This window comes from Oxyura jamaicensis, chromosome 8 (assembly GCF_011077185.1).
Source record: "Oxyura jamaicensis isolate SHBP4307 breed ruddy duck chromosome 8, BPBGC_Ojam_1.0, whole genome shotgun sequence".
In the NCBI taxonomy this organism is placed as follows: domain Eukaryota; kingdom Metazoa; phylum Chordata; class Aves; order Anseriformes; family Anatidae; genus Oxyura; species Oxyura jamaicensis.
The window spans coordinates 2,821,836-2,849,163 of NC_048900.1; the positions used below are offsets into that span (position 1 = coordinate 2,821,836).

General features: G+C 39.7%; 2 protein-coding genes across 2 annotated transcripts in view; one reads left to right on the top strand and one right to left on the bottom strand.

Annotated features, from left to right (window-relative positions):
• The window catches only part of SNX7 (sorting nexin 7), a 28,233-nt gene extending 22,934 nt beyond the window's left edge, over positions 1 to 5,299 (top strand). The window contains exon 9 of the mRNA XM_035332952.1: positions 4,892 to 5,299. Coding sequence (XP_035188843.1) covers positions 4,892 to 4,972 — 81 coding nt within the window. The 3' untranslated portion in view covers positions 4,973 to 5,299. The remainder of the gene's footprint in view (positions 1 to 4,891) is intronic.
• PLPPR5 (phospholipid phosphatase related 5) overlaps positions 1 to 27,328 on the bottom strand; it is a 246,336-nt gene that overhangs the window by 9,545 nt on the left and 209,463 nt on the right. The gene's annotated exons all lie outside the window — the stretch shown is intronic.

Here is a 27,328-nt window from a genome sequence, read left to right on the forward strand (position 1 = left end):
AACATAATTGAAAAGACAGAGCTCATGATCATCAAGTCTGATTAATTAGCATGCAGCCTGTGAGATGCACGGACATTGACAATCTGTTGTTACATATAAAGATCAAAATATTTTCTGAAATCAGACAGCAAACTTTTGGCATCCTCTCACATTTTCTTCAGTTGCTGCTGATCTCTGGCTTCTATATCATGAATATGTATGTTAAACCAATGCTAAATATACTGGAATGTTTTGTTCATGAATGATTAGCTAAATTAAAACACAGAAATAATTCTTTCTATCTTTTTCTGTCTAAAACTGCTTTTTGCTCAATTAGATTTTTAATTCAGAATGCCAAATCTCATACTATACATGAAATTACTACCATTAAGTCACAAACTGGAAGAAAAAAAAAATGGTTCAAGTATTTTTGTAACTACTAGTGGTTTTCTTAAATAGCCTCTGAAATACTGGGCAAGTTGGTTTGTATTGAAACATTATTCTTTGTTGGTGCTTTTCTTACATATTGAAATCTGCATAAAATATTTTTGCTGTTACGTGTTGATAGATCTAGAATTTAGAAAAAAATATCTTGCTGCATTGGTTTTAATAATAGTAAATATTATGCTAACTTGTTTGAAATTGGAAATTTTTTTGTCGTTTTTAACGGAAATATTTTAATACTGACATTCAAGAGATTTCTGTAAAATTAATACTCAGTTTGGGAGTTTTTATCTAACATATGCATGGGTTTTTTGGAGACCTGTGGTCACTAACAATGATTAATTATTGGAGAAGTGATTACAGTCGGTAGCCCTTATATTACAAACTATAGGTGTTGCACTCCTGAAGACAGCAGAAAAAGAAACACTAGCATCTGCTTTCCCTGTTTAGAAGTGAAACCTCAGGAAGGGATTCTCATAATCCTTAGCATCAGAATAGGGTTTTTATGCTTTCCATAAAAAACAAAATCCTGCCTTAAACACAATCTTTTAAGTAATAATTGCTCCTTTGTTTCTACAGCTGTGGTATCACCAATCTCTTTCTGTCTCTCAGTGCTTCAGTAACAAAGGCGCTAATTAATGCCCAGTGTTCCAAATTTATAGGTGCTCTTACACAGACCCATGAGAATGATGTCTCTCCTGGGATAATGTGCAAGCTGTCTTCACATACATTTGAATATGATGCCATTTGGTACCCAGTGTTACCAGGACTGACCAACCACTTAGAATTCCTGTAGTTGGTCTCAGGAGTTCATGAAGTTCTTTACTGCCTGTCCTTTCCTTCCAGAAAAGAGTTGACAAATGTTTTAGTCTCTCTATATTCAAGACTTAAAGCCAGTAACATACTGTATTAAAAATGACTGTATTAAAAAGTGCATTGCTAAAACGGAGGATTTTCTGAAATAATACAAAAATGTTCTAATTGAAAAAGAAAGTCAGGACCTTACTCCAGTTTCTGAAGAAAACAGCATCATTTTGTTTGCCTTACAGAAAAGAGTTCTGTGAAGGAAGGAAGTCTGTGTTACTGCTGTACCATTTATTGTACTGCTTTTTCCCATGCCTTAGGTATGACACAACTGTCTGAAGTAGCCCAGCTCAGTTCAGAAGAGCTGCTATCTTCTGAAAGGTTGAAATCACCAACTGTCCACAGGGTGGAGCATACAGCTGAGAAAGCTGCTTGTCACCGGGAGGCTTTGCATTAAGTTAGGTATAGATCCTCTGCAGCTCCCTAAGGATAAAGCATTACTAAAACCAAAACAAGATACAAAGGAGTAGTAGTTGTTGTTATTTAACTAGGGTGTCTGAAGTCTTCCTGGTTCATACTAGCCAACAATCCAGGCAACCAGGAATGCTGAACTTTGGCTTCAAAGAGTAATAGCGATTAAACATTTACTACATTTTCCCCTTTTTATTCCCACATGTTTACCATAGTCTTCAGGATATTTACATCAAAAAAAAAAAAAAAAAATCTCAGCAAATAACTTTGTTAACATATTCTATTCAGAAAAAAAAAAACACAAACGTCTGAACCAGTGGGTAGGTTTTGCAGCACAATCCAAATACCAGTCAGATCTTGTAAATCTAGCAAATGTACCAGAGTTGGGTTTTCCATTGCTTATAAAGTACACTAGTAAATGCAGGAAGATTGTGGGTTGTGTTTTCTTTTTTTTTTTTTTTTTTTTTTTTTTTTTTTTCATAATGTAGAATGATATTTAATTAATTTTGCATTGAAAGAACATGTTTTTCCTTGTGCAAGGATGTACCTTCTTTTAATCTGTAGCCTCTAATTTTGTTTTTGCCATGTCAAACTAATCCTGTTTAAACCTTTGCAGATTAATCTGATATAAAGCTAAACTTATCTTTGATAGGGTAGTGAGATACTTATCGGCATTGACACAGCTTACTCTTTTCCAGAAACATAAATTTCTTGATTTTCTTAACTGTTCCAAGCCTAATTTGGTTAGTTCCTGTGATCTACCTTGTCATGCAGGCATAAACTGATCCAATAGATTCATTAGGTCAAAACAATACTCCTTCCCCATTGGAGTAACTTCCCTCTAACTCCAAAATGTATCTGTCTAGTATAAGCTGTAGAAAAATAGATAGATTTGTTGTTTACCCTGGAGGCCTCTGTTGTGATGCATTTAACTAGTCACTTGGTTGTGTACCAAAGTCAGCTGCTTATGCATGTTGATCACATCCTACCGTAGGAATTTAGGAATTCCCTACCCAGGAGCTTAGTTAACAAACTTCATGTGATTTTCAAAAGCTCCCACATGGCTGAGCCCGTTTGTCTCTGTGAACGTCGTTTCAAAGCCTGGGTCCAACTTTGACCCCTCAATCATTTCAACCATAGAAATTTCTTTTACATACTTCTATGAAGGCTTTGTTGTTCTGGTTTTCTGTTTGTTTTTGTTTATGTTTTGTTGTTTTTTTGTGTGTATTTATTTATGTATTATACTAGGAATCAGCATTTTTCTATTTCCGTTGACTCTAGTTTTTGTTTCCTTGCACCCAGACACTATGAAAGTGATTTTTGTCTCTCTCACACGTGGAAGACTACATTTTCAGATTCTTCTCTAGGAAATGTTATCATAAAGGATATTTTTAAGGTACCAACCATGGAAAATTAGGGAACTGGAACAGAAACACACATGGCATGTGACACATGGCTTCTGTTATCATCCCTACATGTTCTATTTTTATATCTCCTTTTTAGTCAGATATGCAATTGTAGTATATGGAAACCTCTCACTGCTATTTCTAAAAATAGTGTTGCAGAACAGATGTGTGACCTGCAGTAGTAGTCAGAATATTTTAGGTAAAGTAGCCTTATTTAAACACTTGCTGTTTCATTTTGTATATTTAGGTTTCGTTATGTCTTCTGTGGGGCTTTTACAAGTAATTGGATTATGAATTTCAATCCTATGCATGCACATTTAATTTCCTGCATATTTTTTTTTTATTATTATTTTTTGGGGGGTGGGAAAGCTGGCTGATCCTCTGTTTAGATCTCCATTTTTACCCTCACAGGAGAACCAAGTAAAATCATTCTGTAATAATGCTGTAGTATACATCACTAACAAAATGTCACTTACATAGTTCATGCTTCACAATATAAAAAGCTTGAGCCTAAGGCACAGAGACCTAGTTTTGTCTTGGTATGGTTAATTATAAAACTTGTCAGCTGTAGCAGCACTGTAATGTCTGCCAGCGAAATGAGCCACCATTGCTCTTACATTTTGGAAAATATGTTTTGGTTACATAAATTAGGATAAATGAAAACCAAGTAACTTGTATACCTGAAAAAATGCTCCGCATCTTTGTCTGGAAAGGCTTCAGTAGATTATATTTATCTGGGTAAGCAACATAGTGCGACTGCATTTTAAGACATGCATTTTGGATCAGTGCTGCAGAGATAATAGATAGCCATTTTTATATTCCAGCCAGTATATATGATATATATATATGTTTTAATTCACATTACTAAAATTACAGAATGGCAAGACATGAAGTTACATGGTATAAATTAAGCTGTGGGTCAGAAAAAAATGTCATTCAACAACAAAAGACTGTTCAATGTAAAATTATTGCATAATTTAGCTGCACTGTTTGTTGACAGACTTGAAATGGCAGAAACCTGGTACTTTGGTAAGAAACATCAGCACCCCATGGGTTACCTAGTGATAGGCTTGCCACGATTCTCAATAATACTCCAGGATTTATATAGGTTTGCCAAGATGCCAACGCTAATTTAAACCAAACTGAACCAAAGTTGTTTTTGTTTGTGTTTTTACTATTAGTGACTGCAGTGTTGACGCTTCAGATCAAAACAATAGCTTATGCAGTTAGGAATACATTTTTCCATTAGGAGAGAAACATTTGTTGTAAAGACAGTCTCCCCCCAGCCTCCTGCCTTTCTGGTCCCATTTCTTTCTCATTACTCAGGGGAAAAAGGAATTATCTGTGTGTTTAGAAAAAAATGTTTTAATTTAACTTGGAAAGAATATTGAGTATATTGCAGGAATCCACAGAGATTATGAAGGAACCGTGCCTGACTGTGCTTTCTGTTTGGAGGAGAGCTTTGCCTGTAACTAAAGGGAGAGATTAAAGAAGGGCATAATTAATGGTAGCATCTCCCGTGATAACACATACAATTACGATGCTCACACCGTGTGCTTGTCATTATGGAAAAGTGACCTTTACAGCTCACTCAGCATGTTGGCTAACATTTTGCATATCACTGAGCTGCCTAGGAAACCATATTTTGCTTTTACCGTAGTCCCACAGAAACAGCTTGTGACAATGCATATGTATTCTGCTTTTTTTTTTTCTTCTTTTTCTCCTTGGCTACCAGTTCTACAGAAATCTGTCTGCTATATTAATATGTATCTGTGTTCTTTTTCAAGTGCCTTGCTACATGGGAGTCCTTCTTAGCATCTCAAACAGTGGATCGTCACGGGGAAGAAGATTCTGAAGACAGGCCTTGAGTAGTATCTCTGCTTGATCTCTACCTTTCCATGCAGTTTCTCCCAACCAAAGAAGTGCTTTATATGAGATCAGATATATTGTTAAATGTAACAGTTAAAATCAGTGAAACGCAGGAAACCAGCTTATTGAAAACTCAGGTATTCTAGTCCTGAAATACATTTTGGAACATGCTATATATTGCTTTATATTGCTTAGTTGTGATTTCACATATTTTTATGCAAGTGTTTGCATACAATTGTTTTCATACATATTGCATAACTTGGATATAAAGTATTTTAAATATGTAAAAAATAGCTCAATTTTAATAAAAAGTTTAATAAGAAAAAGCTGTCTTCATTCTCCATTCTAGTCTTTAAGAAGTATTTTGGTATTTTAGAGTGCTTGTTTTATTCTCTTTGTTGAGTAATTGCCTATATTTGTAAAATTACATAGTGTAGTCTTCAAGGAGAAATTTATGGATTATTTTAATAGATTGTTCTAGTCACCCCATGGCAAAGTGCCATGGGAAGATGCTGAACCTGTTCTGTGAGATTAATACTGCTTTAAAGTCCCGTTAATTCAGTTTTCAGTTCGCAGCATTTACTTGTCTATTAAGCATCTCATTTGACCTTTTTAAAAAGTTAAAGAAAAAATTTATCATGAAGCAGACTACTTCTGCATCGGTATGTTTGTCAAAGCACTGATCCTGCCAACACAAAAACTTTGGAGTATGCTGGGTCAAGGCTGATTGATAGCCTTTGACTGCCATAGGCTGACCCGCCTAGAATGCTTAACTTCTTCCCTCTTTGCATGGCTGGTATGGAGGTGAAAGAGAAGAAAAAAAAAGGAAAATAGAGTTTTGCATTAAAATGATTCACTAGTGCAATATGCATTGAAATATTCCAGTCATTGAACTGTTGTGCCCGCTCTGTCAGTCTGCACTTCTGACTCCTGTAGTTGTTCTCCTTGGCAGTTAGGGTGGGAGCAAGCCTAGGTCAGAGATTGAGAAGAACGAGTGCCAGCCTCACCATGGCTCTGGCTTGGGAAACAGCATACCTGGCTTTGGTGATCATCTGTGATCCTGCTCTTGTCACTCTGCCAATGACTGCAGTTGTTCAGCACTCAGCTGCACTTGGGTGGCTGTGAACCTGTCCAAGCCATCCTTCAGCCGATGAGTCATTTTGTGCTTTCCATCTTAGAAATCTAGATTACAAATACAGCCTTTTTAGCAGGCCGTACTTTTTACAGGGAAGACTGTTCGCATGCTGCCCCATGAAGTGTCAATGAAAAATGCAGATCGATCTCTTATAGCCCAAAAGATGCTTGTGAAATCCTAGAGGAAGCTCACGTCTCTCCCAGCCCGGAAAACTCGCAGGAGCTTGCCAGCTGTGCAGACCAGAGGCAAGCCAGCATCAGGATGGAGCGGGGCCGTGCCGCAGGGTGCCCTGTCCAGCTGTGCTCGCAGGAGGCATGGAAGAACTGCATGGCAGTGCCGTGCTCTTTCTCCAGCATATCCTTGCTGTGATTATTATTATTTTTTTAATGTCAGAGCTTCTATCAGTGTGCTTAATAGCAGTTAATCCCTTTCCTTTTTTTTCTTCTTTTTTCTTCCATCTAACTTTTTAGGATTTACCATGTTGAGTATGGCTTCCACAAAAGCCATTTTGTATCTGCGCTCATCATTGCTGCTTTCCTCTGTATTTTCTTACTCCGCTGCAACCAGTGGTCAAAATACAGGCACACCAGAAATGTCCACATTGCCATAATTATGCTTTAATTTTTTCCTCATTCTTTCCTATTCCTGATTTATTTTTTAAAGTACCAGTGAATGCTAAGCTGCTATTTCATAACATTATGTGCTATTCTGAAGGTTACTAAATAATTTAATTTCCATCAGTGTGTATTTATAGGAGAATTGGCTTTTCCCCAGTGAGCATTAATTTGCATTTATTAATTCTGAATTTTCCCTGCTGTTTTTAGCCCCTAATCTCTCAGTAGTGTACAGTCCTATAAACAGGATTCCTACAAGATAGGCAGCAGTAAAACTCTGAATGACAGAGGAGAGAAAGTTCAAGAAAGTGAGCCTGAACAGGCTTACCTGGAAGGATATGAATGTTTAAGTGTAACAAAAAATTAACTAGCATGCCTAAGCTCCTCTGAGAAAAGGCAATGTCTGGTTGGTTGGGATGGGAATACCAGTGTCCGTTCCATTGATTTTTGCATGTTCTGCCAGAGCAGAGAGCTGTTCTCTAAGGTGTTTGGAAATCAGCACCGGGAGAGATTTTGCATCCTTAGTAAAAACTGGGCTGCAGTTCATCATGTTCAGGCTTTATTTTTAATTTATTTTCCTCTTCAGCTAGGCCATAAGTTATGGGGGAAGACCCACTAGTTATGTAGAGGCTTTCTTGTGACTGAGTTGTTATTTTTCTAATTTTCCAGTAGCAGTATCATGGAAAAAACAAGGTCTATTGTTAAGTACAATCAAACGTTCTCTTTGTGTTGAGCAAGTAGTTACTATTTTAGAAAATATACTGTGTCTATTTCCAATGATTGTTACTGTTACGGAGTCTCAACTTCCTTAGGCTAATGCTTAGAAAAAGCTTAAACTATTCTTTCCCTCATAATCAACCTGCTTATACTTTGGATTTTCTTTCTGCTGGTTTCAGATAGCTTTGTACAGACTGTTAGAGCCCAGCCACTTAAGATGATGTCTGAAGTGCCAGGAGTCTGACTAAGAATTCAACTTTTAGCTGCTTACAGCAAAAAAAGGTTCAGTCTGGACACCTCTATTTTCCGTCTCCAAATTTGCCCTCTGAAAATAAACTCTGAAAAGGTGATTCTAATTGTCTAGAAAAGAAGCCAGTGTAAAACCAGTGTAAAACCTTTCTGCAGAGAGCCCCAGACAGCTCTGAGTGCTAGAAAGATTCCCACCCAGCACAGTGTGGTTTTTGTTCTCAAATTTACGTGAGAGCACTTGAAAAACGTTATTGTTTTATTCTAAAACATAAAATTAAACCAGTTTCCTAGCTAGGTAGTCACCACCTAGAGAATATATGACTGCCACAGTTTACCAGTTTCTTCTGGCAACCAGAAGCAGTGGTTCATAATGAGTTTTATTTATTTCTGATGTTCAAGACTTGTTACAAGTACTTCCCATGACCAGTGAGTTCTGGTGGACAGAAGGGAGGGGGTGGGACCGCTCTGCAGTGTCCCAGCTGTACTTTCCAGAGGTTTCTGGGCCCAACAGTTCCAGTTTTTGCAGTGATGCCTTTTTTTGCCCACTACCAGAAATGAGAGCATTGGTAAGTTGTCATGAGTTACTGGTCATGTAATTTTGCCCATTACAGCATTTTGAACTTATGTACAGACACTTGGAAAGCACAAGTCAAATGATTATTTAAAAGAAAGAAGGAAAAAAAAAGCTGCCTTTTCCTCTGAACTCAGCATGCAAATCTCAGCCACTGGTTAACCACAACCAGCTTCCTCAGACAGTATTGTCGCTGCTTGGCCGGCACGGCTGCTGGGTTTACTTTCTGTGGTCTGTGGCTTGACCATAAAGGGGAAGATACTCAAGGCACAAGAAAAGGTTGTTTGTTGAGAGAATGCATCCTCTTTCCATGCTAGTGCTTTGTGTCTGCAGCCTATAAACAATGCATTTCTCTTTTCTGCTAGATTGAAAACACATACAAAGAAATGACCAAACGGCTTCTCAGCGACCTAACAGGAGCTGTCACCAGTGCAAACTGTCACTAGCAAAGGTAAAGCAGAGACTGCTTGTACTGGTAAGGCATCAGTGGCTCACGGCACTGAATGGTTGGCAATGGTTGCCTGGCGCAGACTCCATCACTGCTAGGGCTGAGCTCTAGAAGAATGCCTTTGTTTCAAATAGAATGGGAATAAGGATGAAAAAATGACGGTAATTTTCCTACAGGCAAAAAGCTCTACTTTGAGTTTTAGAATTTTTGATCTAGACTGTGACATCTCACTGGGTTTCCGGCAGGAATAATTCCTGGGATCACTGTATTGCTTACAAGGTTAGTTAAGGAATAAGCATTGTTATGTCTGCATTAATAAGTAACCACGAGTTGCAAGTAAGCCATTAACTGTCAGCTCCAAACCTCCTTGCAATCAAGGCAATGTTGATGTCGTGTAGTGGGTAGGATTCACTGGTCCTTAAGTGTTACAACAGTAAGCCAGCTTAAAGGCAACTGAACTGCCTTTCTGAGCTAACTTTTTTATTCAAAAATAGCTGGTTGCAGTATGTTCTAATGGGAAATTATTTAATCCTTAGTGTTAATGTAAATAAAGCATCTCACAAGGCTCTTTTGCAAATGAAATGTATTATTATTTGAACTCTAAAACTGTGTTCATTTCAATCAAGTTAAGCTTTCACCAGGTGTTGAAAACCTTGCCTCTAAAGTGAGAGCTGAAGAGGAAGCTCTATATATGTACAAATATCACATAATTTCTCACTTACATAGAGAACTGCTTGGTCACTCAGTTACAAGCCAAAAACAGTTGTCTTGAGCAACTGCACCTCTTACCCAGGAGCCCATAAGAATTGCTGGGGCCCCACAAAGCAATGTCCTGAGCCCGTAACACTGCTGATACTGCCTAGGTGAGCAGCAGCTCATTGAAGTTTCAAGATGCTAACGCTTTTTTTCATCTCTTTACTGCTTGATACCTCCATATACCCTGTCTCTACATGTATCTCAGCACAAGAGTCCAAAGCTTCTAGCTAATAAAATCAAAAGAGGGAGGACTATGAGGTTCCCTTTCAACCTAAAAAAAAAAATATGCTATGAATCTTTAAAATAAAGCAAATAAAGTAATTCTATAAAGAGAAAAACCATTACAGGAATTTAGTACGTTATTGCCTGATTTTGTCCACTACCAATGCCTTTTGCAATAAACAAAAAACCTGGCAAATACTCTGTTGACAGAAATTGAAGGCTAAAGCAAGGATAGAGAAAGATTTAATCCATTTGCAATTGGGTTCAAGAGAAAATAGCTAAGTCAGAATAGCTCTCTGGAGGCTATGTGCTCATTCACTAACAGGCCAGTACGGATTCTGTAAGCAAATTAATTGTGACAGCTTAACATAGTAAAGTCAATTGTTCAATATTTATTGGTGCCTTTCAGCATGTCATTTCATTCCTATGATTGCACATATTTTGTTACCATTACATTGCATGGAAGAAAAATAATGGAGAAATACAAAAGGAGGGATGCAAAAGCAAGAAAAGCAACTAATTTTGTCTTTTTCTGGGATGATGATCATGCACTTGTTAGAGGCACACATTTTTAGACTGCATGCAATTCTTAGAAGAGTTTAAAAATAAAAATGTAATTGTGCCTCATTTTTTTCATGCATCAGTACAGCTAATGAAGAAATATACTTCTGCTGAAGACTGAACGTAAAATCTTTTTCTTATTCTAGCCTTTTCTAGATTTGTGAGTTATTGCTGAAGGAGATGGACTCTCAGTACAGAAAAGCATCAGCTCTATCCAGAATATCTAATATTCTGGGTCAAGCCAGCAAGTCTTACCCAGCTCCTGTTAGAAAATCCATAATTTCTTTTTTTTCCCACCCTCCTCTTAACCTGCCTTTCCCTACGAGCTGCCGAGCCGCTTCCTGCAGCTCACGCCCTGCTTCCTGCTCTCAGACCCAGCTCCTCTCCCAGGCTTCACAGGGGCTTTTACGGCCACGTTCGGAGAGGGGACGAAGAGCCCTGACGGAGGCTGGGGGCCTGCCGTGCCGGGCCAAGGAACCCCTGCCTCGCCGAGCTGCAGCGCTGCTGCGGGCTGAGGGGCAGGCCGAGGGGCAAAAGGATTGCTCCTGTGCTTGGTCGCGTTGCTTGAGGGAGATCACGGGTCATGCTACGAAGACAGAAGTCTATACGTATATATGTACTCATTGCAGTCTATACATAGATTTGGGAATATAGAAGAGCAGAATATAGGATGGAAAGAGAAAAAATATCTTGTATACAGTCAAAGGATATTTGTTTTAATAGTTTAAATTATGTTTAGCTTAGTTTTTAACCCCTAACTCAAAATGCTCTTGTTCCTTCTTTGCATGGGTTGCTACATATACTGAATGTGTGCTGCATCCGAAGTTTTAAGGGTTGCTATGGGAATGTTAGCATCCCCGCTCAGAAAGTCATCTGCACCTTGACAAAGCTGATCATCATTATTGCTATACATAGTCATCTGCCCTTAGAATCACTTACAGCTGATCTTTATGGAAAGCAGTATTATTTCATAGCTGGTTTTTAGCGTGTCATCTCATTTCTCAAAAGTATTTATTTAGAACAACGATATCGCAAGGTTGTGAAGATTTTCCTTGGGAGTCCCTCTCCAATAACACAGACCCAGGTATTATATTGTTCCAATTCATTATTTGTCTATAGCTAGTTTATAGCATGCATGTAGCATCACACATACAACTCCATAAAATGGCAGCCAAGTGTCACCTAGCACCTGCACGTTCCCATAAAGCCAGCAGCTGACATTTAGTTCACTCATCTGTGTGGAGAGCTGCGCAGTGCAAGAAATATTTCATTATTAGCTTTAGCTTTAAAAAATCAGAGACCTGTTCAGAGCAGAATTCAGTTCCCTAAGTAATTCTAACCATGCAAATCTATTTATATTGTGCATCTTGTTTTTTGCTCTGTTCATTCATTCATTCTGGGATACGTGAGCATTCCTGATGTGATTCCATCATTATGCTGTGATCCAGAATCCACTGAAATGAATGAAAAGACCAAAGACTGTGTTCAGCTGTTTTAGTACAGTCTCCCAATTAAGCGACATTCAAATTATTAATAGTATTTGGGGAAAAAATGCTAATTAAAAAGAAACTGGAGCAGAAAAATATCAGTACCTTGACTTCACTCTCATATTTGGTAGTGACCACAGCATTTTGCCATTTGTTAAAAAAAGGCTGGGGGGGATTTGGGGAGGGCAGCATTTTCCATTGTCTCCTCTTAAGTATCTCAGCTGTTTTCTAGCAGTAGCAACATGTGTTTAGAAGGAAAGCCATAAGGCGTTAATTATAGGGCAGTGTAACAGCTACAAATGCATATTCTACTGCAACATGTTCTCCAGAAGGATGTAATCAATTCACACTGTTTTTGAATGATGTTTCATATTGTGATCTTGTAAACAGATCTTAAAATAGCCAGTTTATAAAGAAAGCTAAATCTCTATAATCAGGAGAGCTTTTCTTTTCTTCCAAATTAACCCTAAAAGAAAAGTAAGAAGATGGAGGTACAGCAGTTTGATTTTGAACCCCCTACTGAGCTAAAAGAATGTGAATAATTTGAAAGGGCCTTTTTGTTGTTGTTTTTTTGTTTGGTTGGGGTTTTTTTGTTGTTGTTTTGAAAAGTGCACAGCCATTAAACAACATATGCAGCAACTAAATGTGGTGTGTCAGAGGGAAAATTAAAGTGATGTTTCTGTAATGCCAAATGGCCATGAATTAGCTAGGGTAGTGAACAGTGAGACATTGCTTTGGAGTTCAGTGAAAGAACAAGAAAACAGAGTGGCCATGGAACCAACTTTTGTTGACCAAGGTGTCACTTGTTTTTATACCATAGTCTCTGTCTCCTTTGCCGTATCCCAGCAAGATTGAGCACAGCTGTCAAAAAAAAGCTGATCAGCGCGCTTATGAGTTTCCATATTTGCTACATATGCAAATATGTAGCATATCTGGTCATTTTGTGTAGCCAGAGCTTCTCATCTCAGTCTCCCATGTCCCAAAACATCAGATGAGGATCCTTGTCTATCTTATCCTTGCTTTACAAAGACAAGTTCATAGGTATGTTGATGAATAGGGCAAGAAGGTCCATCTATATGGGAAATACTAAGTATTTTTCTAGTTCTAAGCCCTTTCAGTAAATGCCTCTTCTCAAGGGACTAGAACTAGAAGTATTAAAATTCCCTACTGAGGGAACTTCATCTCTTGAAGTTGATTAGGACACAAAGATATCCCCATTCTGTGGCAGAGAGCAAAAAAAAAAGCTTCTCACTTTTCTAATTCTTCAACAAAATACACACAGTAGAAGCAAGAAAGTCTGTCAGGTCTATTAGTCTTTTCTGTTTCTTAAGTTTTACCATGTACGTCTGTAGCATATGGGTATAACTAATTACATTTTCTGAGCAGATGTGCAAAAGATGGATTGATATGCCAAGGCCGGGAAATGTCCAATGAGGAGGAGACTGCTTCGCCCATGACAGATTTTGTAAATGAGACATTTACGGAAATGACGAACATAAAACATCTATTTCATTTTAATATGTTGTTCTTGAGGTCATAAGAACTATTTATAGACACCATTAAGTGGACCTTATTTTATTGAATTAAATTCAGACATGGCATTTATCAGTGTGCTCCAAACATGCAGGAGCCCAAGTCAATGGGGAAAATGTGCAATGTGTCTCCATTTCCATTCCACTTTTAGAAAAAAATGTGTTGTTTTTTTTTTTTTGTTTGTTTGTTTGTTTTTCTAAATCTGTATGGAGTATGTTATTTTTTTGAACTTGTATCCTCTCTCCTCTCTTCCATTTTCCACTTACTGTTAAAAATGAAGGTAATTAGGAAGGGATTTGGAAGGGAAAAAAATGTTAACTCACTCTCTCCCACAATTTTTTCTTTTGCAAATGTTAAGATGAACAGATAAGACTAGCGAGAATCGGCACACACTGCACCTGAGTAAAAGAGCAAACAAGGAATTGATGACATTTTTGTTTGAAGCATTGTCAGAGGAGATTTGCCTGACCACTCAGACATGCTTAATGGTGTCACTGCTAACGCTGCTGAATGAGGCTTCCCGCAGCGCACCAAGAGTCTTACGGATCCTGCCTTGAAAAGTAAACAATCCTATTGTCCCAGTTCAGTATTCATCTGGTGAGAAAAGTCACTTTGAGAAATAAAAGTAATGCATTATTTGATACTCAGAATAGTATTTTTCTCTCCATGTTACAGCCCTTTAGTATTTCAGTACGTCTGCTCATGTAATCCCCTTTAATCAGATCTAGGTATGTTCCCACCTGGCTATCTCTAGGGGGGTCTTCTTTCATTTTTAAACAGAGCTGAAGGATGTTTGGGAAGTTTATATATTCTCTGTAGAGAAAGAGCCAAAGAGGAAAAGTATTTTGCCTCTCAAACAGAATCGTAGTTGTCATACTTTTTTTCCCCCGTTAATCTCTTCATTATTATTCACGCATCTCATATCTGTGTATTCACCTTCTCCAATTTTCAGGTGCTTTTCCTTCATAGTTAATTTCTTTCTTCATTTCAAAATCCTTCATTTCTCTCCGACACCATGTAATATTTATTACATTAGTGCTAAAGCTGTATGAATAATTCATCATCTATTTTGCCTCTTTTCCTATTCGAGTATGGCCCATAATGATTTATTTGAAATATTCATTATTTGAGATGTGTTGCTGAATAATTTTTGCAAATAATTCTTGGCCTCTGTATTGTTCCGAGGTGCAACCAAAAATCCAAGTGGTAATGGTTCAACACTTTCATCCACCAGTGAACAGAACACATCCCCTGATGGAAGCTCTTGTGATCCAGTGCTGAAACTGCTCTTCAATATTCACTTACAGGTACTGAAATGGAGAAAAAAATGCCCACCCCAAAATGCATATTTTTAGACTGCTTGGAAAGGAAGGACATGAGAGTCAGTGGCCAAAGCAAACTCACTGAGCAGCAAGAATGGTATCAACAGGGAGACTGCTGCTTGTGCAAGGACTGAGTGCGCTGCTCCCTTACTCCCTTCTCTCCTCAGCACCTTCAAGCAGCACCGGTTACCCAAGTGACAAGCTCCTTACGGTGAAATGTTGCACCTATGATTTATGTAGCCAGCTTTGAGGAAGGCTGGAAGAGCTAACACTGCTCCTGAGAGCAGCAGCTGTGCTGGGAGTTCTCCTTGTGGGCATCAGTGCTGGCACCAGCGAGAGGTCAGCATCGATCCCGGAGCAGAGGGATTCAAACAAGAAGCTTCAGTAATGTTCTGCCACATATTTTGCAGGCATTAGTTGCAGCCAGGGTGTGGGTACTGTCTTTACATGGATGAGGGATGCCAGTGTTTGGGGAGCAAAGGGCTGGGCTTTCAGGAGGCTGAAATCTGGTGGGATAAGCAGGTCCTGTGCCCTGGTCCGTGGCTGCAAGCTGCCCCACCTGCTGTCACCCTCTGCTCTCATAAGGGCCCAGCCATGCCCAAGTAAGTGTCACGAACTAGAAACCTCTTTTATTGAGACCATGAAGGGAATGTGACCTTTTCCCTGGGCAAACCCACCCCTTGTGTCCCCCAACTCTGTCTTGTTTCTGCACCTTATCAACAGCTGCCAGTGCTTTCTTGGCTGATTTAGATTCTTCAGTGAGAAAATTGCTGCCATAACAAAACAGTGACTACAGATTTCAGAAGTGTCATGGTTATTTTTCCAGGCATTAATGTAAGCATCTATGTAAACACTGCAGTCACCCAGACCGTCAGCTTTCAAGGCTAGGGGTGTGTTTCAGTGTGGTTGATAAGACACCTGACATCACCAACCTGCTCGGAAGCTGGGACTTCTACTTGCTGCTACAGTGGAATTAATATTTACCTCTGCATGTGTATTTTTGGTGTGTCCTTGGGATGCAAACTAGTCATGCTTGTAGTAGGAGCACACAGGCACAGCAAACACAGGGCTAAGCCCCAGAAAATTGTCACCTACAAAACGCAGTAAAGCTGTTTGCAAAATACTGTCAAAGTTAGTCTCAATGACATTTCCCTTGCAGTGAGGAGGGTGCTTTTAATTTAATTGCTAATTAAGAGTTCAATCATATACTGCTTAATATTTCCAATTTAGTACTAATTGAACATTAAGTGATAGAATTGCCACAGAAGTCCCTGACCAAACTGGAAGAGGAGGCACAGGGGACAATCTTTCCCAGCATCAGGGCTCGCTCTGCGCTGATGGCAATTCTCCACCTCTTCCTTTTGTTAGCAATGCTACGTGGCAAGAGCTGACCCTCAGGGTTAGCTTCTCTGGAATAAAAAATGGGAATTTAAAGCTGTGCGGCTCTCTGCTGCGGTCTGAGAGGGGCTGCCTGGGCTCTGCAGGCTGTAGGGGCACGGCCAAGGCAGCAGGCAACGAAACGCCATGCAGAGAGCCAGCGCTATCACAGGGAACGTGCTTGGCCGAGGAGAGAAAAGGTGCTCCGTTATGCACCCAAGCAAACGAGGAGCTACTGGGGAGACAGCAATTTCTAACAAATCCTTGATATATAGAAATATATGTATGTAAGGGACACTATGAAGTAGGCAACTGGTACTGAGTAATAATTGATTACAGAAGCTGTGGCTTTTTCAACTCATCATTTTTTTCTGTTAGGCCGAGCTGTCAACCACTGTGGCCAGATTCCCTGGATGAATGTGCATCCTGTAATTAATTATTACTTATTCTTTTGCTGTCTGACCCCTGGAGTTGTTTTTTTATAAACTGCAAATTGTCAGAACCTGATTCGCATTCAGTGCTCTTGACAGTGGGAATAATCAGAAGAATTCACTTAACAAACATGGATGATAAAATGAAATGTCACATTTTATTACATACTTTTGTTCCATCTGTCTGAGCAATTTTGAATGCCAGATTTAAAGACGTGCCAGCAGGCCACGTCTTTCAGGGGTGCTTGCACATGGCTACACGGGCTTTTAGCATTTGCTTTCTATTGAGAGGGATAATTTGGTGGCCTGGTAAATTCCTGGGAGGGGGCAAGGGCACACGTGCTGGCCGGGGGCACTCGCCCCTGCTACCAGCTCCTGGAGCCAGCCCGTCCCCAGCTGACACGCGCTGCTGGCGCCGCACGGGCCCAGCGGGAAGCGGTGTCACTGCTCCCGGGTGGCTTCGGAGGGTCACCATGGCTTACCTCCGGGAGACACGGCAAGAGCACCTCTGATACAGGGGGCTTTTTCTATCACTCACAGTCTTTCTCAAATTGGCTTATCAAAGAGCAAGGCTTTGGAAAATATCAGATTGCCTTTAAAATATTTGTGTTGTCACCAGTAGGCAGAGCAGTGGTGGCCGCGGGTAGGTGGCAGGTCCTGGTGTCGTTTTTGCTCTGATGAGCAGTCCCCACCGGGCTGCTCCTGTTTCACTCCGGTCCTTGGTGGGGACGGACACGCCAGGCCCACCCCATCCTCCTCACTAAGGAGGGAAGTGAATCCACCTCAGCCCTGAAGTCCCTCAGAAGCTGTGGGTTTTAAAGTTCAGCTCAAACTTGATGCGTCTTTGATGTATTTTCGACTTCAAAAATGCTGTGAAAAAACGAACAGGAAAAAAGACCCAGAGGAAATAACTCAGTAGAGAAAAAAAGAGTGGGAAATGGAGCAGAAGGAGGTAGAATAAAAAATGTAGACAGCCTCCGATCAAAGGGATGAGAGGAGAAGAGAAAAAAGAGATGATGAATAAGTAACTGCTGCACACTCCATGACACCCTGCTTGCTGTGCCAGCACTGTGGCTCTCTGGCTCTGGTGCACGGAGGTGACGCTGCGCTGCGAGAGCCCCATGCCTGAGCACAGCCCTCCTGGCTGCCCCGGGGACAGCGCTCCGATGTGGCACAGCCCCTCGCAGGGGGCAAGGGACAGCCCACGGAGCTGCAGGCAGCAACGCTAGCTCTGCGTCCACCCCACAACAACGGGGTCTCGTTCCCCGCTTCACCCTTTGCCATGCTGCTTGTATTCCCTTTGAGACGCCGGTCAGGATGCATGAAGGACAAACAAACCCAGCTATGTTTAGGGGTGGAGAACAGTGAGACAGTTCCCTCTACACGCACACACGTGCCTCAGATGGGGAGACCTTAAAAGGTGCAAAATTTCAGCCCACAGATCCTTAGCACTTGCTGAAAGTAAGATCTTGTACCTCAAATCGCCAGCTACTTGAAAACGTAGGACATAAATATTTATGTGGCTTCTCATGAAAATCTCGACTGCATTTCAAGGTTGAAATTTGCACTTATTTTCAAATATTCACAACAATATCTTGCTTTAAGAAAAATCTTTTATTTCAGCTGATTTAGGTGAATGTGTGGATATAGGCAAAAGTGTGAAGGCACCACTGAATCTCTCTCTTGGGCCTTAATTTTCTATATGGAATTAATTAGAGCTGGGCTTCCCAAGAGCCAGAAGTTAAACATTCATATCTGTTTCTGTGAACTAGAAAGCAAGATGGTAAATTGCTTTGGCTGGCTTTGAGGCACCTAATGTATTTTTCAGCCTTTCATTTAAAAACTGGCTGTACAATGGTAATGGTCACAGGAGAAAATGCCAAGTATTTATCAAGTTAAAGCTCATTTTAAAAGAATATCAGGAAATAAGAATACTGGAGCCAAACATGTCATGTATTTTAACAACCACGGAGCTTGGTTTTACTGAAAGAGAAGATGCTGAACTGAACAAATACTCCATCTGACCATACCAAATCCAAGATATTGATTTTCTTTTTTTCCCCCGGCTAAATTGCTATCTTCACGTTTGATCAAATAATAGCGTTGCTCTTGAAATAATGTAGGTTATGAGGAGAGGTAACTGGAATATTTGGATTTACAGATGAAAACTTTGCTAACTGCAGGCTGCTATCGGTTTTGCACGCTGCCAGTGAGTAAAGCATGGATTAGCCTTACAGAAATACCCCCGACTGTGCTCACGCCTTGGGGCGGGTTTCGATCAGACTGATTGTTCCATTAAGCTCCCAATCTGGTGAGAAGTCACACTACTGATTTGCATGCTCATAAAAGAATTAGCAGAGCTGTTGCTTTGAAGTTCAATTATCCATGGGCATGTTTAAAGCAGAATATTGAAAATGCATTGTGCTGTTTGCACAGCTGCAGAGAGCTAAATACACGGGATGTTTGCAGGTTTGCTATGGGACTTTCCACCCAGCCAGGGAAACACAGAGCTACTGTGAAGTCTGCAGATCTAAATCATGGGCAGGCATTGAAGCAGAAGTGAAGCTCTAAAGAAAGTTTATAGCTTCATTTGTGGACATTGAGGATAAATTCAACAGGCCACTTAAGTGTTTACATTATGAGGTGCCAGCTGCAGCTCTATAGTTGAGGCTGAATTGAGCTTTGAATTTAAATCAGGGGTTCAGCTACGTTATGTATGTGGATGATGTGGTTTCCTTTCTTTTTTTCCTTGTCTCCAAATTTACAGTACTCGCTCTTTGAGTACATGATGGATTTCCCAGGAACTAACAAGTAAATCACGCAGCTAAAGGTTAAAATTAAACTGTAAAATAGATCCACTTTGAAATTAGATTTTGTTCAGAATACTACTGATTTTTTCACGTTGTTATCGCTGTTTAAACTGTTTTATGATTAAAAAAAAAAAAAAGAAAAACAGATTGGCAAAGGTGAGCTGCAGCAACTGCTGTCTACACAAGGCACTTGGTATCTATGTATTATTTTATTTCCTTCATCCTTACATAATTGGCATAATATTTCATGGACCCCTCTTTACTGCTTTTAGCCACTGCACTGCATTCTGGCACCAGGTCACTGTTGCAGAGAACAGGAAGGACCACTGCAAAAGAGACATGCCACAACATTTATCTACGAGCGAGGAAGATATTTTGATATGACTTTTATAGTTACTGCTAGTGACTAATCAAAGTTCCAGCTCAGCATCTGAGGATCAGCATTTCTAATTTGCTGCCTGCCTAGCTCTTAATCAGGGCAGCATTTTAACATCAAGGACTCTGCAGCCTGTGGCATTTGTTGCGGGAATGTGCTTCCTCTGAAAGTTAAGAGAAACAGATCTGATTGCAAGGAAACAAAAATATTACGGCTCTGATGTTATCAAAACTAAATGACTGCCTTTGAACACGCTACTTTTCCCATAGCAGAAACAATTACAAAGGGAAATACAAGTGAGGAAGGTTTTTCGAAATGCAGTAACCAAGGAAATCTCATGTATGAAAATCCACAGCGTTTTGTACAATTTCATGCATTGATGAATCTTTGCGAAAAGGAACAGAATTCCTTCAGGTTACAGCTGTACATGTAATTAACCACCTCAAAATGATAACCCAAAGGAATTCAACAGTTTGTCCCAAAACGTCATCCTCTCGAGTCTTGTGGCAAGCTATCTGCTATGCAATAAGCCTGAGACGTTAGAGTCAAGTCTGCTCAATTGGCACACACTGTATTCAGAGAGCCACATCTTTCCAAAGGAAAAATGCCAGCGGAAGAGATAACAATGTATTTATTTTAGTAAAATACTACTGTTCCTCATAAAGCTAAGTTTGGGATTAATCGGACATACAGCAGTCTATTACTTTTTGTTTGTGAATTATTGGAATAGCATCAGGCCCAGGTGCGGGCACAGCCCCCGAGCAGGCTTGCAGATCAATAGGAAAATTGATCCGGTCTCTCCACATCACACCTCTTACTTGTGCTGTGTTAAAAGTTATACAACTAAACTAAACCAGGCAAAGCACATTAAGATTACAGCTGATTTTCAGCATCTGCTAAACACATCTAGCCTTGAAACCACACTTTCACTAACTGCACCGCAGCCATGACTTCTCCTTCCAGTGATCCATGTTGTTGTAATCTGTAGAATCAGTTAATTCTACAGTTAATTGTCTGTCTGCATTTAGCACTGCAACAAATAATGCCTTTTCACTTTATTATAATTTTTAAATATTCAACACCACTCACACTCCTATTGAAAATAAAATTCTATAGCTTTTAATGCTGGAAAGAATTCTGGCTGGCAAAGAAAATCCGTAAGAAGCAATGCTAAACTAAAAGAAAGTTCAAAGAATTCAAAGAAGCTGATGTCAAGCCTGCAGTCCACTCCCACGCTTGCTTATCCCAGCGGACAGAGATAAAAGATGGGGTTTGCAACATATGCAGAGGACTAATAGACCAAGCCAATGTTGAATGTGATACTATAGAAAGATCAGATATTGCCTGCATCTCACTTCTTTATAGCTTCCTTCCTGACCTGTCATGTTTAAATTATTATTTTCCTACTGTAACTTATTAAATGCATACATTATTTCTTAAACAGAAACCAAGAAGGGCATTTGTATGCCTTGCTGCTAAATGCAGCAACTGTGTGGATGTTGCCTACTGTAACAGCCATGAAAGTCAAGGGGGACATGAAACACATCATGGATGACTCCAACGTCCACTCCTTACATTATGCCCTGCTATGATTTATGTTATTTTCTTTCCCTTTTTACATTCAGTACATTATTTGCTATTTGCTAGCTATACAAATAATGTTTTGCAAACTTGTTGCAATATTGCCCTGCTACAACTGGAGTTCACCTTGGATATTTGTCACTGACCAAAACCAATTCTACAGCCCAAACCAAGAGTCTATCTGTATGAAGTGCTCGAGTATTTGATCAGGCAGAAAGCTGAAATGATGCCACGTTACTGATTTGTTCACTTCCAATCTGAACAGTTCAAACTGTAAATACTGAACATTTCTATTAAGTCCTTTTTTAGCTAAATCCTGATGCAGGATTTGGAAATGTAGACTAAACCCACTCTATGTAGTCCAGTGTGTTCTCTCCGGTGCATATCAGTGCTGGATTTTCATAAGAGGCTGGGTAAGAGCAAATATGAAATAATAATCCTATAGGAGAAGCCTTCTCTTCAGGCCTATGGTTAGCTCCTCAGTCTAATAGTTTAATTATATTGTAAATAGCTTGAAATCCTATCTACAATAATCATGAACATTTCCATCCTCTAATTTGTTTTCCTGAATCATACTAAGCTCTTAGCTTCGGCAAAACCCTATGGTAATAGATGCCTGGAGTTAATTTAAAAAGTCATCAATTTTAAGCTTGTCTCGTAGAAAAAATCCTTTGTACATATGATAACACCTCTGGAGGAGCTGTGGCTTCTCCTTTTCTCACTCTCAGACTTCCACCATAGCCTCTTTTATTTGTTGCCACTCCAAAGTGGATTCAGAATTCCTTTGGAAGGAAATGTCTGGTTTGCAAAATTCTTACCTGAATAATGGATACACTCAGGAGAATTGCACAGATAAATAAAAAAGGCTGATCTCGTTGTGTGAGTTATTCACTTTATGTAGTCATTTCTGTGACATTACTCTGTTCTGGAGAGCACAAATTGATGATAGTCTTATTTCCTTTTCTCAACTTGAAGTGTTCATTTCTGGCATTAAGAGGCAGAATTTCTGTGGAGATTTTGCCCCCAAACGAGCATGGGGTCTCACCACGTAATATTTGTTTCTCTCAATAAATTTCCTTTTCTTTGATAAAGATATATTCCATTTTCTAGACAAAATATTTTGTTTCTCTTCCCTTGAAGCAAAATGCAACACCCTAACGAAGATATTTTTTTTTCTCCATATCCTCATTTGCTGAGCAAGGCGCACACACCTGAGGACAGGTCACGGTCACAGTACAGCTGTGACGGGAGCACAGCGCTGCGGAACGGCTGGCTTTAGCACCAGCGTTATCCAGCAGCTGGAAACCCGCCTCCGCACAGGCCCGTGCTTTCTGCCTTCACGTCGGCCAAGCTCCTGTGTCCCCAGCGCGGTGGCCGTGGGACAAAGTGGGCGGTGAGAGGGCCACAGCTCGAGTTTGCAGCAGCTGCCAAACACACATGACGGAAGGGGAGGCAGAGGGAAATCACCAGGGTGGAAAAATCAGTGGTCAGAAGCCCAGAGTGACCTTGTAGAAGAGAGGAAGCCTGTTGTGACAGCCATGGGCAGGGGTAGCAGTAAGTGGTTACAAATGTACACTGCGCTCACTAATGTCAGCAATAACCATTAAAATAAACACAGTAGTTTGTTGGAAATAGCTGTAAAAATGGCACAAGATAGATGATTGAGTAAGGGTAATTTCATCTCATTGGTTCTTTCTATTCAACTCATAAGGCTCCTTCTACTCCCAGCCCCCTTAAAAAGTGATTTTTGTTTTCTATCCTGGAGGGAAAAAAAATACTCAGTTGGCAACAAATATAGTTCCAGAAAGAATTTATTGACACTGAGTCAATAAAAACAAAGCCTGCTCACACTCTGGTTGGCTCCTCACCTACCAGACTGCTTCAGGAAGGTGCTGTATGAGGAAAACTATATAGTTTAACTGGGCATTGTTAGCTGCAAACTACTAGGTAGGCCCCAAGGTGTTCTGAAACAACCTGTAAACCAAAAAGCATCTGCAGTAACAAGCATGTAGAACATAATTCTTTGCTTATTTATTGCTTAGAAGTATTTTGAATCTTGGTTTTATTTCCAAGTGGTCTCAGCCTGCAAATGCACAATGCACCATTATAACAGCTGCAGATGATATTAAAAGAACTGAACAGTACACTTCTGAGCACTGCACTGAATCATCTATGAGCACTGGAGCACTGTTCATGCATTATTTTAAATGTGTACACATTACCAAATAAAAAAAAAAAATATTGTACATTATTGATATTAAATTACAGCACAGTGGGTAGGTTGCATAGAAACAAGAAAAGGATAACCAGAATAATTCTATACTCCATAGTCGCAGTACTTTAACAAAGTTTATAGGGGTTGATTTGTTACAAAAATGAGATATAGATACAGGATCTACCCGTGATCTCAGAAGGAATTTCATTATATTAATTGCATTATAGAAGATGCTCTGCTTTTGCATGATTTGGTTCTTTATAGTTTAATCACTGTAGGCTTCTATAAATTAAATAAAACGCTCAATTGCTTGGACGAAGAAACATAAATTATCACAAATACATTTAAAATTATTTTTAACAATAGCCTGCTAGGTTCCATAAATAACTAGTGGTAAGGGCCTTTACTTTACTAAGGTAAAGTAAAACTGCATTTTAAAATGAACTCTTGAACATCAGAGAAACATCCTCATGCTTATTTTGAAGCACACAGATTTTTCTCTAACACTGGAGTATTGTTCTGTAATGGAATATTGCTGGAAATGCCATAATATGTCATAAACACAATTTAATATTTTTTGCTATTAGAAATCTGCTTGCAGGCACGAAGATAAGGTTATTACTGCAGAACCATTGGTGCTTTCACAGTTAATGCCTGATAGCATTTTCATTTTAAATTGTTTCTTTCCATGGTCTGTAACTTGACAAATCTCCCTAGCACTGAAACATGGCTTTCAAGAACTAATGGGAGGGACCTCATTTAACCAAATTACATTTACATATGTATTTTTAAAATTGAAGAAAAGCTTATTTTTAATGACTAAATCAGGATAGCATGTGACAACTATTCAGGAAATATAGGCAACTGATAGGACGGTCAAAATCCAGTTAGAGCTCTAGAGCACGTTAAGTATTATTTTTTTCAGCAGCATCATGAGAGTGCCTATTCTGGCTCTGAAAATCAGCATCCCTGTATATAGGAGCCTTTGCTTTATTTCACCGCTAAGAAAAACTAGTGGCACTGGGAAAAATGAATAATCACCCGTGCTGCAATGTCTCTGTGAGCAATTAAAGCACGAAGGACACTCTGTTCTCCAAAGGGCCATCCATCCTCCAGTAACTCCTCTTAGATGCCTGCTCACTAGCGGTGGGATGAGTCACAGACTTTCACTTCCCACTGACTTGCACAGGTTTCCATAGATAACCCACATTAAATATGCAGATATATATATGTATGTGTGTATGCATGTATTTATTTATATCTCCATCCCTCAGCCTACATGCCAAACAAGCATTCAGCTCTCTCAACTTTTTCTTCTCTCTCCTCTTCTCCTTTCAAAATATGTTGGTCTATCCAAACTGGAAGTGTCAAGGCAACATCAAAGGTATTAGCAAATTAATTCCTGTGCTCTCTCTTTTCTAAGTTTACTCAAATACAATGAGGAGCAGAAATGTTACTAAGTAACACATGCGAAGTGCATGGTTGTACACTGCAGGAGTAGGTTTCCTGGCCTGAACTTTGCCTAGCTCTTTCCTGCTGCCCTGTAATAGAGAGAAATCTCCCAATACATAGCAGAAGCACAATAAAGATTCCTTTTCTTCACAGCAATATTTCAATATGGGACTTAATGGATTTTAAAAAATCATGAAGTTACCATTTCAAGAAGGGACTCTTCAGAATCCACAGATCTGCCACTTCAAATTCTCAAAAGAACAGCACAGACTGTGCTTGTCAAAGGCACCCCAAAGTTAATCTGCCTAACTCCCACCGCAAGCTAATGAGTTTTGACATTTCTAGAGACTCTTCAGCAAATCCCCCAGCTATGGTATATAAGCACCTTTTCTTGGCCCAAACAAATTGCCCCCTGCAGAGGTGCCCATTTTTCCACCACCCTGCTGGAATGAGGCATAATCTCTGCTTTTACACTCTTCATTCCTGGGAGCCTTTCCAAGATAATCTGTTCTGCACGGACTGTTTAGGATGCCTCTGCCCCTGCTAAGTCAGTGACGAAACTCTCTTTGCCTTCAGCCTATGCTGTCTGTGTCCAATGAGCTCATCAAGAGCTTGGGATGAATCCAAAACCTCTGGTTGAGCTCCTCAGAACGTGTGGAAGCGCTTTGCTGTGTCTGTCCCACAATAATGTATTCCCATAGCTCAGAATCCTATAAAATCATATTTCTCTGTGTAGAGCCAAAAAAATAAGGGAAATCTGTCCTTGAAGTTGCTGCTGGTAAGGTCATTCCAGCATCAGTTGGTAACTACCAGTACAAAGAGTTCAGACTAATATTAGACTGCTTCATCCAGACACAGTCTCATTCGTTTAGACATGGGCAGTCAATACCTCTGAAAAAATACTAACTTTTAAAACTTAAAATGCATTTGAAAACTTTGGCCTAAAGGACACAGAAAGAAGGTAAAATTGCTACCAAGTGTTTGGAAAAGACCAAGACAGCTGTGCTAGCTCTGTGAAGATAATTCCACTAACATTTGTTCAGGCAAAATACAAGACCATAGTAAGCAAAAAGAGATCCATCAGTATAGTATCTGTTGAATAGCTATTAAATAAAACCATATATTTTTAGAAGTAACAAGTTCCAAGAAGCATTCAGAGAACTTCTCTGAGTTTACAAAATAATAAAGCACAACTCCATACAAAACAGGAATTAGAATGCCACTTCAGAATGCCATCTTTCTATGCAGAATGACTTTTAAGGCACAGGCTACTAATTCCCATATTCAGTGCTTTCCAGACCAAATGTCCCACATCAAACACACTATTCTGTATTCCCAACTCCGCACTCTCCCCTTCCTCTTGTGCCTTGACACTTTAAAATAACGTGTTTCATTTCATGCCTTTATTTTACTATCCTTCAGTTAATTCTATTTGCTATAGTAAGACTGATACCAAGGTGTAAGAAGTCTTTACCACCAAATTCTGCTATATTCTTCAACCATACCCTGAAAGGTGCTGCTAAGTAGGTGGTAGAATATGTAAATATGAAATACAGGAAACTACTAGCTGCCTTTTTAAATGAATTTATGGCTCTCTGTCCACAGAAGGAGCTTTACTGTTAATATTTCTCCTCACTGTTCTCCTTCATGGTTCATGAAAGTGTTTCCAAACAGGGTAAACCTCAGGCAAATTTCATGCTCAAAAAACAGTCTGGACACAGTTTATGCATCTATCATTCTTGTGGAAGTTTGTCTAAGGACTGTGGTAACAACATCCCCCTATCCAGTGAGCCCCGATTACCATCCAGCCCAGCATCACCGGGTGTTGAGTGCCTGGTAGCTCTTCAGCCATCACTGCATTTGCCCTGTGGCTGCCTTGCATTGGCTGTTTTAGTGGCGCACAGCAACACGCTACCAAAGGGAAGAACAGGCAGAGAAAACTATGTCATTCTGTTGGCAGCACTGAGTAAATTAAGCCAGGCAAAATATAATTGGAGTCTAGCCAGAATACAAGATGTACTACAGATCTTCTCATCAAAACGGCTAAGATCTTGGCCTGAAACTTAGACTAAATTCCATTTAGAAAAGGAAAAGACATTGCTACCAACTTACTGCTGCACCAAAGGTGACCTTTACAGTACCGTTTTTAAAGAATAGGGGAAGAGAAGCATAGGCTCAGCTCTTCTTTTTGCATTTGTTTGAAATATCCTGCTTCTTTGATAGTAGCTGAGAAACAAAGACCAGGAGAACGCAGAAATGGAGATGAGCAATGTTCATTTCCAAGAGCTGTTTCTTCACTACTGAAAAGACCAAGTTTCCTCAGAGTGGATTCCCCAGGGCGATGAACAGTATTTCACTGGAATCAGGGAAGACTAGCCAAGGGACCAGGCCCTTGTCTATCAAACTGAATGCTGAACAGTCAAATCGGTTATTCTGGCTGAAAAGTAGTCAAACTGCAAAATGTTCTAATTACTTAGGTGACAGCATCGGTCAACAAT